Source organism: Populus euphratica, unplaced genomic scaffold, assembly GCF_000495115.2.
Source record: "Populus euphratica unplaced genomic scaffold, PopEup_1.0 scaffold2.1, whole genome shotgun sequence".
In the NCBI taxonomy this organism is placed as follows: domain Eukaryota; kingdom Viridiplantae; phylum Streptophyta; class Magnoliopsida; order Malpighiales; family Salicaceae; genus Populus; species Populus euphratica.
This window is the reverse complement of record NW_011499846.1, coordinates 7,276,966-7,293,067: the sequence shown is the minus strand read 5'-3', so window position 1 is coordinate 7,293,067 and position 16,102 is coordinate 7,276,966. Positions and strand designations below refer to the sequence as shown.

Genomic DNA, 16,102 nt, shown 5'->3' with positions numbered 1-16,102 from the left:
TTAGGGTGGGCATGCCCTGCTTTCAATCTCACCAACCATGACGGAAAGAATTCACGGTAGTTCGATCAACCAGACTGTGCCTTGTTGAGATAGGCTCTACGAATAACGTTTGATACGAAATAGATAGTGACTTCTAGGGAGATTTCCTTAATTTGCATTCCTTGTTAATTTCCCAATTTCCCATAAAAGAACTGATCATGATTATCAATCTATACAGCCAAATAAGTGAACCTCACTTGATGATGAAATTTTCTCACCACTTGGTAAGATCATACATATCAATCGACAAATTAGTCACTAGATGACGACGACGATGCTTCTGGTTTTTCCAAATTTTAGTTTTTAGGTACGGGATTAATTACAGATGCCAATCAGAAATCAGAAACAGCCTGTTCTATCTAGCCAAGTTCCTATTTGGGTCAAAATTAAATGAGTGATGGACACTGCTTGTTAAAACAAGTTGACTGGGTTATCACACCAATATCGACATCGATGTTTATGTTGATGTTGACATCTTGTAATCGACAAGCAGATTAAAGTTGATGAAACACGTTATGGTTCTCTCCTTCTGGTGTATAGAGTAGTCTTGAGGTTGCCCAACTCCCCCTTTGACTCGTTTAGAGGGGTTAGATGGCCGACACCCTCACAAAACTTACATGGTTCGAATTGCATGGATAGATCGATTTCATGTCTCCAATATTTTTTCTGCGAAAAATGCGTTCAAGCTTGCATGAAGAAGCTGTGCAATTAACTATAATTGATTAATTAATCCCACAGAAATCTTTATTTCTACATATATGTACTTAATCTTTATGCATGTACATGCATGTGAGTACGTAAAGACACGTACAGCATTCTTGTTGTGAAGTTAATCATAGTTCAAAAAGGTAGTTGAACTGATGTTTATAGTCAGTTATAAAGAGAGGATATCTAGTGGTGATCATCTAGCTAGAGAGCAGCTTCGTGCCGTGTTTCTGCCCCCGTCCTAGGCTGTTAGGGCAATCATGGCTTCATTAGCGTTGTTGCTGAAAGCTCTAGTGAGATGCCACTACCAGGACGATCTTTTTCCAGAGGAAATGAAAGAATCAAACGGCAAGACCGGCCACAGCAGGAGAGAACATGGGACTGAAACCAGGTTTGCCACTGGTCAGCATAACTGTGAGAGTGAAGACGATAAGAGCGTCCACAGCTGGAAGATCTCTGAATCTTGCATTTGGACTTGATTTGGAGCCTTGATAAGTTGTCCTTCCCTAGATTCTAATATCTCAAATGTATAGATATGCAATTGCACATCAAATAGTTTAGTATTTATAATATTTCCCGAGTTATATTACTTATCAACATAATACTATTATATATTTAGTATTTCTTATATCTGATGCAATTATATTTCTGTTTGGACTTTCTTAATGGGATCCTAACTCCCCTTCAAACAACTCTATCGTTAGCACCACAATCTTCATAATCTTATAGATTCAAGAATCACAAACACTAATCTTATGAGTCCTAATTAGTAACATCAAATTTCTTTATAGAACTAGCTAGTTGCAAGTTTTCAAATAATGGAGAAGTACATGGTGATCAAGATTCCTTCTCGATTGTCTAACAAGATAAATTTCTCGCAAAACTTTAGATTCAAGATTATATGCAAGGACGTATTTGTTAATACTTAATCTAAGTCGTTAATTTTTCTTAATTAAAAATAAATCATATTGTTTTCTAATTTCCCCTCGCTACTTATAACAACAATACAAGGTAACTTTCATTAACAGATACGAATTAAAGTGCTCAAAACACACACCAATTCAATCAAGATCTTAACTATCCACTTGAATATATTATGTTAAAAGGAAAGGCAGAGAAATTTAATTTTTCATCTTGATTGGCCTTCGCGAAGAGCAGCACCATCGAACATTACTAGCAACATTTTTAAGGACATTATATATTGGTCCCTGGATGCATGAGTGACTTGAAGGCAGGAGAACTCAAATTTTCAGGGCTAATGAGCCAGGTATCCCCTTCGACATAGTAAGTTCCGATAAAAGGCCGAGCTTCTTCATCTGTCAAAACACGAGCCCATGCCACGCGTCCGGTCAGGTTGGCTCCAGGTCCAGTACACTGGTATTCTCCATAATACACTCTCCTGCCAAACATTGTTGGAACAACAAAGTACTCTATAGTTGACATTTGATTTTCTTGATTTAAATCTTACATGCAAGTTGAATATAATAGGAGAATATACCGGAATATCATCTAATAATTTAGATCTCTAGGTTGAATATTTCTTTTTTTATATCAAAAAGTAGATAATTATAAAACTATTAAATTTGTACAGATGATTGATTATATTAACTTACGAATCGCGTCGCTGGTCACCCCAGTCGTTCCAGCCTTGAGGAAGAATTATTTTGTCCATGAAAGTGTAAGAGAAAATAACTCTAGAATAATCACCCCAAGCTCTGCCGAGGTAAATCAAACCACTCCCAGTTATTGTAGAATCCTTGAAGGAAAACCCACTTGCCAATGACGAATTGCTACGCTTTTGAGCAGTCAGGGATGCCACTTTCTTGGCAATGGAATTCAAATGGCAATTCTGCACATAATATTTTACGTGCTTAATTTGCTGTTAGGAGGGCACAAATCAGAACTACTAGCTTAGCAGACAAAAATCAAAGCCAGCATTCACTTCAGAAATGGAAATATTCAAGGGAAGACAGTCCTATAACAATCTCCAGTGTACATCTTCAGGTTCCATGGGCCTCCAGTGGACCCTAAATAATAAGTTTATTAGTTATAACCAGGCGATTATATACCCTTCAACAAATATTCTTGACACTCACGAGCCAGACCATAATAAGAAGTAACAATAGGGACGTAGACTAACCTCGTAAAAGGACCTGCCAGAGCCGAAAATAAAATCAACCGAGCCTTGAATGAAGCAATTATTGAAATAGTGAAGACCCTTGTGGTCATATAGAGTGTCTTGATTTCCATAAAAGCTACAGTTATAAAATGCCGCCTTGGTCCCTGAGATACGAAGTGCTACGGCTTGCCCTTGTTTGGTTCCAATCACATGTGGAGCTGTGTTCTGCATCAATTCACAAAGATTTCGTTTGTATTAATTAATTGCAATTCGGTTCCATAATTTTACTCTGTTGCTTCTTGTTCGGTCTTCCTATGAAACCTGGACGTATATATACTCCTCTGAGTGTGAGCTCATCATGATGTAAAACAGGGAATTTATGAAGGACATTGGACACTACCATCATCAAAGGATTTGCAATTTAATTTATAATTGCTCCTGGTTTTATTCGAGCCCAGTTTTGCAGTCCCGTGAGTAGACACTAGTTTGTGTCGGGAATTTTGGAGTTTTCGAGCAACAATGGAATCTTTGTGACCACCAACATTGTCATTTCATACGTGTGAAGCGCTAGCTAGGCTGCTGAATTGCCGAGAAGATCCAGTTTTATAGAAGGCATGGATTGCCTTAACAAAAAAAAAAAAAAACTTCTACTTTATATTCTTAATATTTCATCCAAATATCGAGGGAAAAAACGAGAGAGAATATTAAGAAACAGAGTTACAATCCACACAATTATAGGAAACTTGCCAGAAAAGGCGCTTAAAACCTGGTCTTTAATCAAGCCTGTTTTGATCATGACTTTTAGCTCTTACCTCAAATTTCATGCTGATGGCAACAAAATAATTTGCATCTACGGCAACAGTTGCACTTTGATATGTTCTCAATGGCTTCCCATCTTTTCCTGAAACCGAGGCAGTGTCATTGCCAGTAATAGTTGGTGGCTCACTCGAGTCGCCTAGAAATGTAACAAAGGGCATTGTTCTAGGGATAAAAATCTTTTCCCTGGAATAATCCTCACTTCAAGTTAGTATCTTCATGAGTAGAGACAATTAATCCTGTATTAATGTGATGTACAGCTTTGACATTTAGTGGATTGAAAACGTACCTATACACACCAGGTTTGATTGCAATTATAACCCTTCTGGTGTTGTATGGTGGAATGCTATTGGTAGCTTCTGTTATGGTCTTAAAATCTCCTGTCCCGTCTTGGCTTACAGTCACCCTGACACTGTTCATCTCAGCTTGCCTTAGCTTGCCGTCGAGAACAAATTTGCCATCAGCGCCTGGGGTCTGAACGGTAGATTTTGCCATCAACATGGCCCTCTTTTGGTGATTATTAACATTCCATGACACCCACCTGCTGTAGTCTCTTTCTGTGTCTAATAAACTCCACGAAGATGACTTTAAACAAAAGATAGATAATAAAAGAAAGAAGAGAGTATTTAGATAAAAATGGGATTTTGACGCCATAAGATTGCTCGCTGCACTGCATGATGTCTTGCCATGGTATGGGAATATAATATGCCGATGAGGAGAGGGTTTGAAATCGACATTGTCCAGCACTGTATTTACAACATTATCCCTTTTGCGCGTGCTCTCCACAGATATCCATTATGATCCCAGCTTTGAGGCTGGATATCACAAATTTTAGATATAAAATCAGCAAAGCAAAAGGAATGATAGATATATCACGCGCCATAGAAAGATGCAGAAAACATACAGTAGCACAGGATTGAAAAGTACAGAATTACTATAAAGAACTTACAGCAATTTAGTTTGTACGTGTTGAAGTACCAAAAATCTAAATAGTTTAGGAATAAAAATTTTAAGTTGAATATTCAATTAATTAATTAATTTTAACAAATTTATTTATATTTTTTAGATGAGTAATAACTATTTGGTGCTTTGTAAGTTAATATAGTTTGTGAATGATACTTGTAAAAGATTTTTTTGATGGAGGGGAATACTCTCCGATATTTAAATAAATATTTTTTTATAAAAATAAAATAAAATAATATTTTAGAAAGAGATGTTCTGAAAATATATATACAGTAAAGAATAAAGATTATGAATTTTTGTTTTGAAGGTTTCATGGTGTATTTATAGTCAATGAGTCTTGTCTTTTTGTAAATAGAGGCTTTGAAGTGTAATTTTATATTGATAGCATTTAACGAGAAAAAAATCCCTTACATCTATATTAATACTTGATGAGAATATTATGGGTATTTAGAGGACTTTTATATATCTAAAAAGTATAGAAAAATTAAAGAGGATGATCATTTCTTTAAATTGCTTAAAGGAGGATGCGTATTTTTTTTGGGCTTGCCTAATTGTCAAGTTTACGTATCTTGGGTTTGTCATGTTTTCTAGACTCGTGTTATGTTGGACTCGATAGATAAGATAACCAAGTTCAAGCACCTTGGGTCTAATATGTTTGTTATACCAATGCTATCTTGGACTTTACTTACTGTCAAGTTCAAATGTTTTGAGTTTGATAAATATGCTATACCAATGTTATTTTAAACTTGGCTTAATGTCATTTTCAAATATCTTGATTCTAACATGTTTGTTATTCTCACATTATTTTTTTTTTTTAACGTGTTAAGGACGAATGATTATTTTTTTGGGCATGTCCTAGACTTGGCACATTGCCAATCACAATCGCATCTGAACCTGACTATTAAACCTAGCATGTGCCAAGCCCGATAATAACAAGGTCTAGTTAGTGTTAAACCAAATATTTTTAAGGATTAATATATTATCAAGTATAATTATGTTTGGATCTTACTAATATAAAACGTGATTATTTTCTAAAAAATTTATAGTGATGAATTTTTTTTATCCGGTAAATTTTAGTAAAGATATACCAACTTGATTGAGTGTACACGCTCACTAATGTAATTAACTACGAGGCTCGAATCAAACAGGTTTGGATCTTCTTCCGTATAAAATATTGATAACCGGGTCATAATCTGGAGTATTTAGGTTGTCATCATATGTGCATGGAAAAAACATCTTTGCTTTTTGTGCTTTTGTGGTCTGAAAAGTGAAAACACCATATTCCCTGAACCATTGGTGATCAATTGCATTCAAATGACTTGATTGGCCTTCAATTATGATTACATTAATTTGGGGTTCCCATGAAGATACAGATTTGATGTCAAAAGTCCTATACTCCCTTTCTCTGAGATCATTATCGCCATTAAATGGAGGCTAGCTCGACCACAATTCATGGATTTAAAAGCTAGCTAGGTTGACAGAGTATAGACTTCTAAAACAATTAATCCATACTTCACATTTTAATGTATAGAGTACATCTGTTCATGTAGATATGCAGACGTCCTCATATTAACGTGGGAGAAAAGGAAAGAAGATGCACAAACCAGCGAGAAAGGGGCATTCTCGGAAGAGGGCTATCAATAAACCATTGAGGATTGCTTGGATGGGGTCCCCTACTCTTAATTTGCTAAATTTACAGAATTTGGAACCTATCTCATCCCTCAATGGTGGAGTAGGAGTGGGAATGGGAAGCTAGCTGTCTTCCATTTTCCTACTGGAGTTGGCCATTCTATCATGTAGGTGGAGTACCAGAGGAACCAAGTCTAGTGCTGTCCAGAGATAAGCCATTTTGTGAATATCATGCATGTGCCCAGCAGGCCAGTACTGATCAAAACTTACCACATGGGTGATTGTGCAGATAAGCCACCTTGTTGGCTTCCAGAGTTCCATTGCCTCGATCGCTTGAAAGCCAAGCCCTGAAGTACTACTCAACCCAAAGCTAATGATCTGGAGCATTACAGAAAGTCACCACTTGCATAAGTATATACATGATCGAGTATGGTTGTCCAGTTATTCAGTGTAATTACGAATCCCTTCTTAAAACTTTTCTATGCCAAGAATAGGTCAGTAGAGTCTGTTCTTTGTTTCTCTCCTTTTGTGATCTTCATTCATAAATAACAGTCAGCTAAACATTCCTTATAACCATATCCCCGGGAAAATCCAAGAGGAAAGAAAATGAACGAAAGACGAGAAACTTTGGTTTTGTTTCAAATTGTAAGAGATAGTCACACCCTCAAAACAATGTGAGCACATGTTCATGTACAATTTAATGTTGAAAACTGTACAGGTCCATCATTCTTCATTTTTCCCAAGGAGTGTAATTTCTTGAAAATGGGACAAGAGCCAATCTTTGTCCCCACCTTGCTACTTTTGTTTCTTCAATCCTACATCTCTCATGTGTACTTCAGTGCTTATATATGAATAACTGTAAGAAGTAAGTTGGATGTCAGCAACAAGATCACTTGCAGCCAATTCCCACTTAGTTTTAAATTTATTTCTATTAGAAAATATATTAGAAATACCTAGATATTTTTTTATTAAGAAAATTAATATAATCCACGGTATATTTAAGAAATAATTTAGTCGTTTCTAAAACTATAAGAATTAATTAATTAGTTATATTAAATTTTAAGGACTAAGTTATAGTATAATTTCAAAAACTTAAAACTCGGTTATGCAAATGAGTCATGTGAAAAATTATGCAAAAAAAAAAAAATATATGCCAAGAATTGCACTTCATTTTCACTATCATTATTGAAAAAAATTGATGAGATATTTTGTCGGTGTTTAGTTAAAATTCTATCAATATTAATATTGTTGATAGAAAATTATCGTTGGAAAATATCTTATTGAGTTTTTTAGTTCTATCAAAATTTTCATTAGCAATTGTTAATGCTGACACAAACATCAACAAAATTTTCATATTAAAAAATTAAATTTTATTGTTTATTTTTTATTAACACTTAGATTTCTAATGGAATAAGAGATTTCAAAAAATTGTAAACCATCATCAATTCCACAACCATTTGTTTTTTTTTCTTTGACAACATATGCCTTTGACAATTTTTTTTTCAAGAAGTCCTAAATATTTCATAAGTTTTATCAACAGTTTCAAAATGATTATGAACATTCCAGTGGAATTTTCAACAAAAATAGTGATGAAATTGTGATTCCATCAATATTTTCTGTTGTTATAATCCTCAAACCAAGAATTGATAATTAAAAAAAAACCATAACAAAAGGCATCTCTACAAGTCAATAATTACTCACATCCACAACAAAAACACACCTTAAAAAATTAAAATAATGAACATAAATTAGAAAAATATACAAGAAATATAAACATCATGCAATATAAAACACTTAACAAATATTGAAAAGAAGTCCTACTACTGCCTTCAAATATATATATATGTGATTATTCAAAGTCCACGGCCGCTATAGGCAATTTGGCATGTATCCTCTTTCATTTTCATCAAAACTTAATTGAGTGAATTATATTATAACTTAATCTATATATAGTTTAACAAAATTAGTTAGTGGACCATCATAATTTGAAAAATAATTATATTGTTTCTTAACCATCTTGGCCACTAAATGCCTCATGGATTTATTAATTTTTCAATAATATTTAATTGTCTTTTCATTCATATCCATCTTGAGTTTGTTAATAGAAAATAAATAAATAAATGCAAAACCCATTAACTTGAAAAGCATTAATTCATTGTAAAAAGTTTGATTATCCTAACATTACGGTCAACTTAATGGTTATTTGTATAGCTAGTTCTTTAAATATTTTCAAGGTCAGAAATCCCTTCATAAAGCTGCATTTAAGTCGTGCCTCTCTGCGGCCTCGTTTACACTCGGTGTGGTCACGCAAACGTAAGCAATGACTGCATTTTATCTCTTATAAAATTGAAGCTGCCTCAAGTTTTTCTACCGCCCACTAAACCGTTTACTTGGAGTTTACTAAGTAATTGGTCACTGCATCTAGAAAATTGGAATTTTTTTGTCCTTCATGCGTCGAGTCCTGTACTTTCGTGATTCAGAAGGCTCCACCGAGTCAGAGGCAAGAGGCTTTTGGCTGCTATTATTTCTTTCTAACGCACTGTTTAGAATAATTATGCAGCCCACTCAGATCATTCGGTGCGTGCACCGAATTTCTGCAACATGAAAAATTTACCAGAATTGCTTGTCAAACCATCAGATGTCCTTCACCAAACCTCTCCATTGTTCGTGTTCTTCTTTTTCACCCTCCTCTTTTCGACATTACAAAATATCTTAGCCTGCCACCTGTGATAAACGCTCACCGTAATTTCTCTGAAGACCAGGACAAATCTTGACCTCGGAGGCGGAGACCTAAACGACCAAGGGCTGTCTGGGGTTGCGTGTCAACTCATGTTTTATGATTTTTATGTGTTTTCTTGGTAAACACATATAAGTAAATCATTACGATACACATGATTCTTATCACATAGCATTCTTGAATAAAAAACAAACGCCTCCTTTGGATTACCAAAATTTGGTTAGGCTTTTATCATGGTAGTATACATAATTAATGAGTTTTTTGGGATATCGACAGTATGGAACAATTTTTCAGCATAATTAAGAGAGCAAAAATTGTTAAATGAAGCAAATGACAATAAAAGGCTGCCAAATGCATGATTTTTCTTTGATAAAAGAGGTTTTTACGAGAAGGGTGTGTAGTTGTATTGGTTCTTTGCGTTTTTTTTTTTTTGGAGAAGAGAAATGGCATGGTCAGGTTTGCTTAATTGTTGTTCTTCTTCATGATGAGTGTTGTGGTTTTGTTGGTATTGGTGAGAGTTAAAGAAGTGGAAGAAGATATGCTCATGTCTGGCAATTTTGGTTTTCGAAAGAAAAGAAAGGGATGAATATTTTTGAAAAATAATTTTCAATATTATTAATTATAATTGAATTCATTAAGCAAATTAAAGTTTTTTTTTAAGGTTGAATCGATTTTTTATCATGATATCAGAGTTTTATAAACTAAATAATTACGAGTTCAAATCTTATTACCTTTATTTTATTCTAATTAAAGTTAATAAATAATATAAGGTAATGTAATTATGTACTAGTCTTTATGAGATTTCATCTAACAACTTAAACTTTTAAGTATAACTTCTTCTTTTTTGTAAATAACAATGATAAATGCCATGCCAATCTTAAATTTGTATGAAAAAATTGTGTTTAATTAATCAACTTATTTTATTTTTTAGTATTCTACATTTCCCTTAGTTTTTTCAATTTTATTTTGGTCCAAAAGTTCATTTTTTTTAACATTTCAATTTCTAAATTTGATAAAGAAAAGAAATAAACAAAAAAGAAAGTTAGTGAAAGATTATTTTTCGATAATAAAACTCATCATTTTTTATATCAACAATGTTCATTTGATGATAGTTTTTTCTTTTCTTTTTATAATCATGCTTGAAAAAATTGATTATGTTCCATTTATATTTTTTCATTCGGTTGATTTTCATAGCAATTTTGAGGTTAAAACGTGGTTTATGGAAAATATATATAATGCTTTTAGGTGAATAGATGTTGAAAAATAAAGTTTTAGAAAAAAAAATCATATCCAATTTTTAACGATCATAATGGTGGCTAGATTTTAGATAATAACCTAGTATAAGTGCAAGTTTGAGCTTTTTGTTTTATTTTTTTTCAGGCTATATCAATATTTAACTTTTTTTCTTTGTTTTTTATTTGTTTTATTTTTTTTAGGCTAAGTATGTGGGCTATCAGTATTTAACTTTTTTTCTTTGTTTTTTATTCCTTTTCATTAATTTTTTCTATTAAATTAGTTTTGTTTTTTATATAGTGATTAATTTTTTTCCCTTACTTTTTTTAGTTGCATAATATTTTGAAGAGATTAGTTTAATTTGTCATATAAACAAACTTAAAATAAAAAGGATAATTGGTGTAAAACACTTGCATGTACATTTATTTTTTATTTCTACTATGAAGATTAGCTTCCTACTTTAATATTTAATTAGTGTTAACAACTCATTTTTATTTATCAGTTCATATATTTTGTAAATATTTTTATAAAGCATAAATAAAATCCTTTTGTTTCTTAATTAAAAAATATTAAAAATTAAATTTTATAATTTGTTTCAGTTTGCTTTTTATAATGTTATCGGATTCTTAAACAAATATCTTGACATTGAATTAATGCTTGATATTTTGAGTATCAATTTATTATCATATAATTAAATAAAAATATATTTCATTAAATATATTTTATTAAATCCACTAGAGTCCACAACTAGGATCTTGAGTTTAATGAATTAATAAGTTGATAAAAGTTGATTTAATATTTCGTCATTTTGATGTTTTAGAAATTAAATTATATTTTTATTAAGTGTTTAGGTTGGTTTTTGACATGTAAAGTTAATGGTATTATATATAAAAAAATCATAGACAACTTGATTTTAAAATTGAGTAGTTATGTAAGAAGTTCAGTCAGGATATTTTAAATTTAACCTTTTAGGGTAAGCTTAATAGTACTATGAAAGAATTTTTTTTTATTTAAATATTGTTTTTGTTTCACATTCCAAAACATTTTGGCCTGATCTAGAATATAGCATGTGACATTTATCTAATAACTACCTCTTGAATAAAAGCTTCTTCGGCAATCTTAAATGTAACTTAACAGGAGCCTGTACAGGTCCTAAGTCCTAACTTAATTGTTAACAAAAGGGTTGGGTTTGCTATGCATGGTTACTTCAAATCACTTAATTATAATGCCTTTAATTAGGGTTGTGAAGTAATAATATAATATTAATCAGGATGCGATATTTGTAACCACTTACAAAGGGTTTCTTTACAAATTTTTTTTATTAAAAATATTATTTTATCTTCTCGTAATTTAACTAACTTCTTTATTAAAAATATTATCTTATCTATTAATCATTTACTCGTTACAAAGTAAATGATATTTATTTTACTTTTAAAATTAGCATTGTAAATCTCAAGTCGTGACTGTACAATAATACTAGTAACTAGTATCATTATAAGATAATTATTTAAGTTACCGAGTGGTAAAATAAGTTACTGCCAGATAATAAATATAAATATTTAATAGCTTGTAACTTGAAAACACTAGTATAATTACCGTAACTTAAATTAACCATAGCAAACTCTATAAAAAGACAGTGAAGATTAGTGATTTTAGGGTATGTTTTGTATCGTGGCAGCTGTTATAGTTATAATTTAAAAAAAAATATTTTATAAAAATATTTTTAGTTGAGATTAGTTTAAAAAAATAGATATTTGGTTAAAACTATGGTTGAAAATGAAATTAAAAAAAATAATTTAATATATTTTGTTAATAATGCATTTGAAATACATGTTATAAAATAATTTAAAAAATATATATTAATATTAATAAAATATATACTTTATATAAAATAATTTTTATTATTCTATTAAACTATTTATAATTTCATTACGTACAAAATTCATCCGATAAGAATTACGATTTTATAATTTTTTAAGCGTGTAATAAAATTAGATAAAATATTATCAGGTATAAAATTGATGAATTTAATTCACTGTATACTAGATTTTTAGAAAAACATTATTCACATCATCATAATATAAGTAAATTTAATTTATTTTAAACTAATTTTTTTAAAAAAACTATTAAAAAAATTAACACATTTTTAAAAAAATCATGTAATTATACTGTTCACGTAACAGTGTAATTAGCGATTTTGAAAAGCATAAATTTCCTCCTTCCTGGAAAACAAGTTTTTGCTGCAAATAAATGGTGGGATCCACGTTTTTTATTTTTCACCAATTCGCAACCAAATGGCTAACTAGTGCGTTTTTTAAGAAACGCTAAGATTAACGTGTAGACAAACAGGTTATTAGAGTGTCAATCAATCACAATCAATTAATTACTAATTATTATTTTTTTATTTTATTTTTTATTAAATTATCCTATTCACACCATGAGATTTGACAAACTTGCTACAGATTATAGGTGTTTTATTTTCTTGGATTTCTTTAGTTCACATATTTCTTTTTTATTTTGATTTTTAGATTCTTGAGGATTAATTAATTTTTTAATTTTTTTTATAAAGTTGACTGTAATTTTATTATTTGGGTTTCGAGTTACAAATATTAATTTAGATTGATTTAAAATATTTTATATATTTTGTTATTTTTAATTTAATTTTTTAATATTTAATTATTTTGTGATTTAATTTTGATTTTTTTTTATAATTGTTATTATTTTTTAAAAAAATTATTTCATTTACTGTTGCTGTTTTTCTATAAAAATGATTTTTTTTCATTCTTTGAAACATCATTGCAGTGCCCAAGCATCAATTTTTTTTACGATATAGAAAAACCTCTGTAGTATTTACAAAGACTTGTAGATTTACTTCTTAATTTCTCATGAATACATCTATTAAACTGGATCGGAAATTTTTTTTTTTGTTCTGATGGACGACGATGGTGTTAAGAAAATAAAAATGACTATGACTATGACTATGACTATGACTAGTGCAACATGCTTGATAATTTTACAGCTGACTCTGATCGGTCTTCGTTGATGTTCACATTGAGGTATACCGTATACGTATTGAAGTATTAGATTCGTTTGCCCAATGAGTGATTGCCAATAGACTTCTTAGCATCTCAGGAAAGCTTTGTTTCAAGAGTTGCGGCAGCTAGTGCTTCAGTCGAGGAAGCCTTTACCAACCGCTGAATTAATCATCATGGCTGCGGGGAGGGACCCGTCTGATGTCAATGCATCCATCATCCACGTTTACATTCTGTGTTAATTAGCTAGTCTGCCGTTCTAGAGGATTTTGACTTCAAAACACTTTACATAAAATGTGTAATTTGTGAAACTGGCAGCCAAATACTATGTCGATTGATGATTTCTTATTCACTTTCCTTCCTTTGATCTTAACTTGCCGACCAATCCTTCTTCTAGGTCGTGTTCCCTTGATAAACTTGTTGTTTGCATTTTTCACTTAAAATTAATTGCAGATCCATTCTTGAACTGATGTTCAGACCGTAAAACACAAGTGACTGGTTTTTTCCTCCTCCCCCACCAGGCGAGCCAAGTTCAAACTCCAAAAGGGTCTCACCAGAAACCTCTTCCTTCAACCATGGGTCCGGACCTCTACCAATCCGACTCTATATTATTAGACTTTGGCGGTGAAGTATAGTTGTCATGACTCATGATATCAACTTTTTTTTTTTTAATGATAAGTATCATCTTGGTAACTATTGCTAGTTATATGAAGACACTCTTACATATTATGACCGAAATTCTTACAAGTGATTTAAGCAATAAAGAACTTATCGTTGCGATCCTAATTACCCCCTTGAGAGTGAAATAATTAATTTAAATTTGGAGGTGGAGAGAGAGGAAGGGAGCAAGTGATGGTTGCTCATCTATATATAATCGAAGCACTTTATTGATTTTGTTACGTCCGCCTATGCACACACACCATGCCATATGAAATTTACATAAATTAATATTGAGACCTTTGATCGCATGTAGAATCGCAAAATGTTGAATGCCTTGATGCGTCACGTAATTAAACGGATTGATTCACAAGTCCTAAGCCTCCATGTGTCAATCACGATGATCACATTAGCTGATGATGCAAGAACCAGATATTCTCTTCACTCCACAAATTCTCCATGGAGTCACCGCCACCTGTTAAATCATATCTTCCTCGCTCCATGCCTTGCATATCCACTCTATGCTGGTCCCAATCCCATGACAGCGAATCATTTTCCGGGTATGAGCATGCCCCGTTTTGCATATAGTGACTACAGGGTGGGTTTTGAGAATTTGTCAGGTCCGACCCGGAAGAAACCTGGGCATCCAAAGAGTCTGAGTAAGTACAGCTACCCGATATATCGGGCATGAAATTCGGGCCTATCAAATCCGACCCGGATTCACTTGCAGCAGCGGGGATGTCAATCTGGCTGGAATGGTAAGTGGGAGTGCTGATGATGGGTTGATCCACTGGAGATTCGGATTCAGCATGGATCCTTTCAATTAGCCGGGGTATCCAAGCATAACGCATGGTGTCTCGAAATTGTTTGCTATTAACATCACATTTAAGCTGCTTTGCCTGCTTCTGGACTCTGGTTCTCCAGTAGTTTTTTATCTCGTTGTCCGTTCTCCCTGGTAACTGCTGTGCTATTTTCGACCACCTTAAATGTTTCAAGAAGAAACAGATATTAATTATTAGTGTAAGCTAGCGCTCTTCTTAGCAAAACAAATCATGCAGTAATTATATCGCAAGGAGTAGCCGAATATATATACCTGTTGCCCCAGTGAGAATGGAGTTGAAGAATCAGGAGCTGCTCTTGAAGGGTTATATTCCCACGTCTAACATTTGGGCGCAAGTAGTTTAACCATCTTAATCTGCAGCTTTTACCTGTCCGCTTCAGCCCTGCAAATGTTTATAATCAGCACTAAAATCAAATAAGAACTGATAATATACTTATGCCTGTGAAAATTGTGATGCTGGGAAAGCAAGTCCTTTCAAATATTTCTAATATTAACCTGCACAGCGAGCAGCAGTATTCCAGTGACCTTCACCATGGTTGGTAATGTAATGAGCAAGCAAGGAGTCTTCTTCAACTGTCCATGGTCCCTTCCTCGTGCCCATATCCTGATCTTCAGTACTTGCTAGACCATGCTTTCTTAATCGAGCATCCATTCCTTACTAATAAAAATTAGGATTTTGAGAGAGAGAAAGAGAGAGAGAGAGAGAGAGAGAGAGAGAGAGAGAGAGAGAGAGAGAGAGAGAGAGAGAGAGAGAGAGAGAGAGAGAGAGAGAGAGAGAGAGAGAGAGAGAGAGAGAGAGAGAGAGAGATTGGAGTTTGGGGTTTTGGGTAGGATGAGAGGGGGGTTGGGGGGATTCTAGTGTGGATTAGTCTTGAAGGACAACTGATCATGGATAAGGGAGTATTATATAAGAGTGTGGCCAAGTGGAAAAAAACCGAGGGAGAGCAAGTTTAATTACTAATATGATAATCTATTTTTCAACTAGATTAGCATGTTTTGTGCGACGCGGAACTAGTTAATTATCATGCTCAGTTCAACTTTACTATTGTATAAATTATAAAGTTCTCTTATCTTTTTTTAGAATATCCCACGTTTGGAGTTTGACCCCATGACTTTTCAACATTTCTAACAGATGCACACAGGCACAAGTTGGAGGGTATAATCATATGATGAAAATCATGGTCCACAGATGATGATGATGATAATGATGATGATGAAAACCATGGTTCAAAGATGATTTGTTTTTGTGTGTGAATATGTTTTTTTTTTTTGATATGTTATGATATTAAATATATAATATAAATTTAAATTGTAAAATTATAAAATCATAA

General features: G+C 32.6%; 2 protein-coding genes across 2 annotated transcripts; both read right to left on the bottom strand.

The window, feature by feature from the left end:
• Nucleotides 1-1,681: 1,681 nt before the first annotated feature.
• On the bottom strand, nucleotides 1,682-4,379 carry LOC105136968 (probable pectinesterase 53). Its single transcript, XM_011042494.1, has 5 exons — nucleotides 3,969-4,379; nucleotides 3,676-3,865; nucleotides 2,885-3,088; nucleotides 2,358-2,593; nucleotides 1,682-2,143 (listed from the first exon to the last, which is right to left on the bottom strand). Exons 1-5 carry the CDS (start codon nucleotides 4,331-4,333, stop codon nucleotides 1,939-1,941), a joined length of 1,200 nt encoding a protein of 399 aa, XP_011040796.1. The 5' UTR covers nucleotides 4,334-4,379; the 3' UTR covers nucleotides 1,682-1,938.
• A 9,759-nt stretch (nucleotides 4,380-14,138) lies between these two features.
• LOC105136961 (transcription factor MYB108-like) lies at nucleotides 14,139-15,491 on the bottom strand. The gene is made up of 3 exons (XM_011042482.1): nucleotides 15,267-15,491; nucleotides 15,024-15,153; nucleotides 14,139-14,911 (listed from the first exon to the last, which is right to left on the bottom strand). Exons 1-3 carry the CDS (start codon nucleotides 15,421-15,423, stop codon nucleotides 14,335-14,337), a joined length of 864 nt encoding a protein of 287 aa, XP_011040784.1. The 5' UTR covers nucleotides 15,424-15,491; the 3' UTR covers nucleotides 14,139-14,334.
• Nucleotides 15,492-16,102: the final 611 nt, after the last annotated feature.

What these genes read in the sequence shown, in the direction of transcription:
- LOC105136968 (XM_011042494.1), bottom strand. Translation starts at nt 4,333, where the DNA reads ATGGCGTCAAAATCCCATTTTTATCTAAATACTCTCTTCTTTCTTTTA. An exon ending in ATCAAACCTGGTGTGTATAG is followed by an intron (nt 3,866 to 3,968) that starts GTACGTTTTCAA and finishes GGATTATTCCAG; the next exon opens with GGAAAAGATTTTTATCCCTA. An exon ending in GGTGACCAGCGACGCGATTC is followed by an intron (nt 2,144 to 2,357) that starts GTAAGTTAATAT and finishes AATGTTTGGCAG; the next exon opens with GAGAGTGTATTATGGAGAAT.
- LOC105136961 (XM_011042482.1), bottom strand. Translation starts at nt 15,423, where the DNA reads ATGGATGCTCGATTAAGAAAGCATGGTCTAGCAAGTACTGAAGATCAG. An exon ending in TACTGCTGCTCGCTGTGCAG is followed by an intron (nt 15,154 to 15,266) that starts GTTAATATTAGA and finishes AAACATTTGCAG; the next exon opens with GGCTGAAGCGGACAGGTAAA. An exon ending in CATTCTCACTGGGGCAACAG is followed by an intron (nt 14,912 to 15,023) that starts GTATATATATTC and finishes GAAACATTTAAG; the next exon opens with GTGGTCGAAAATAGCACAGC.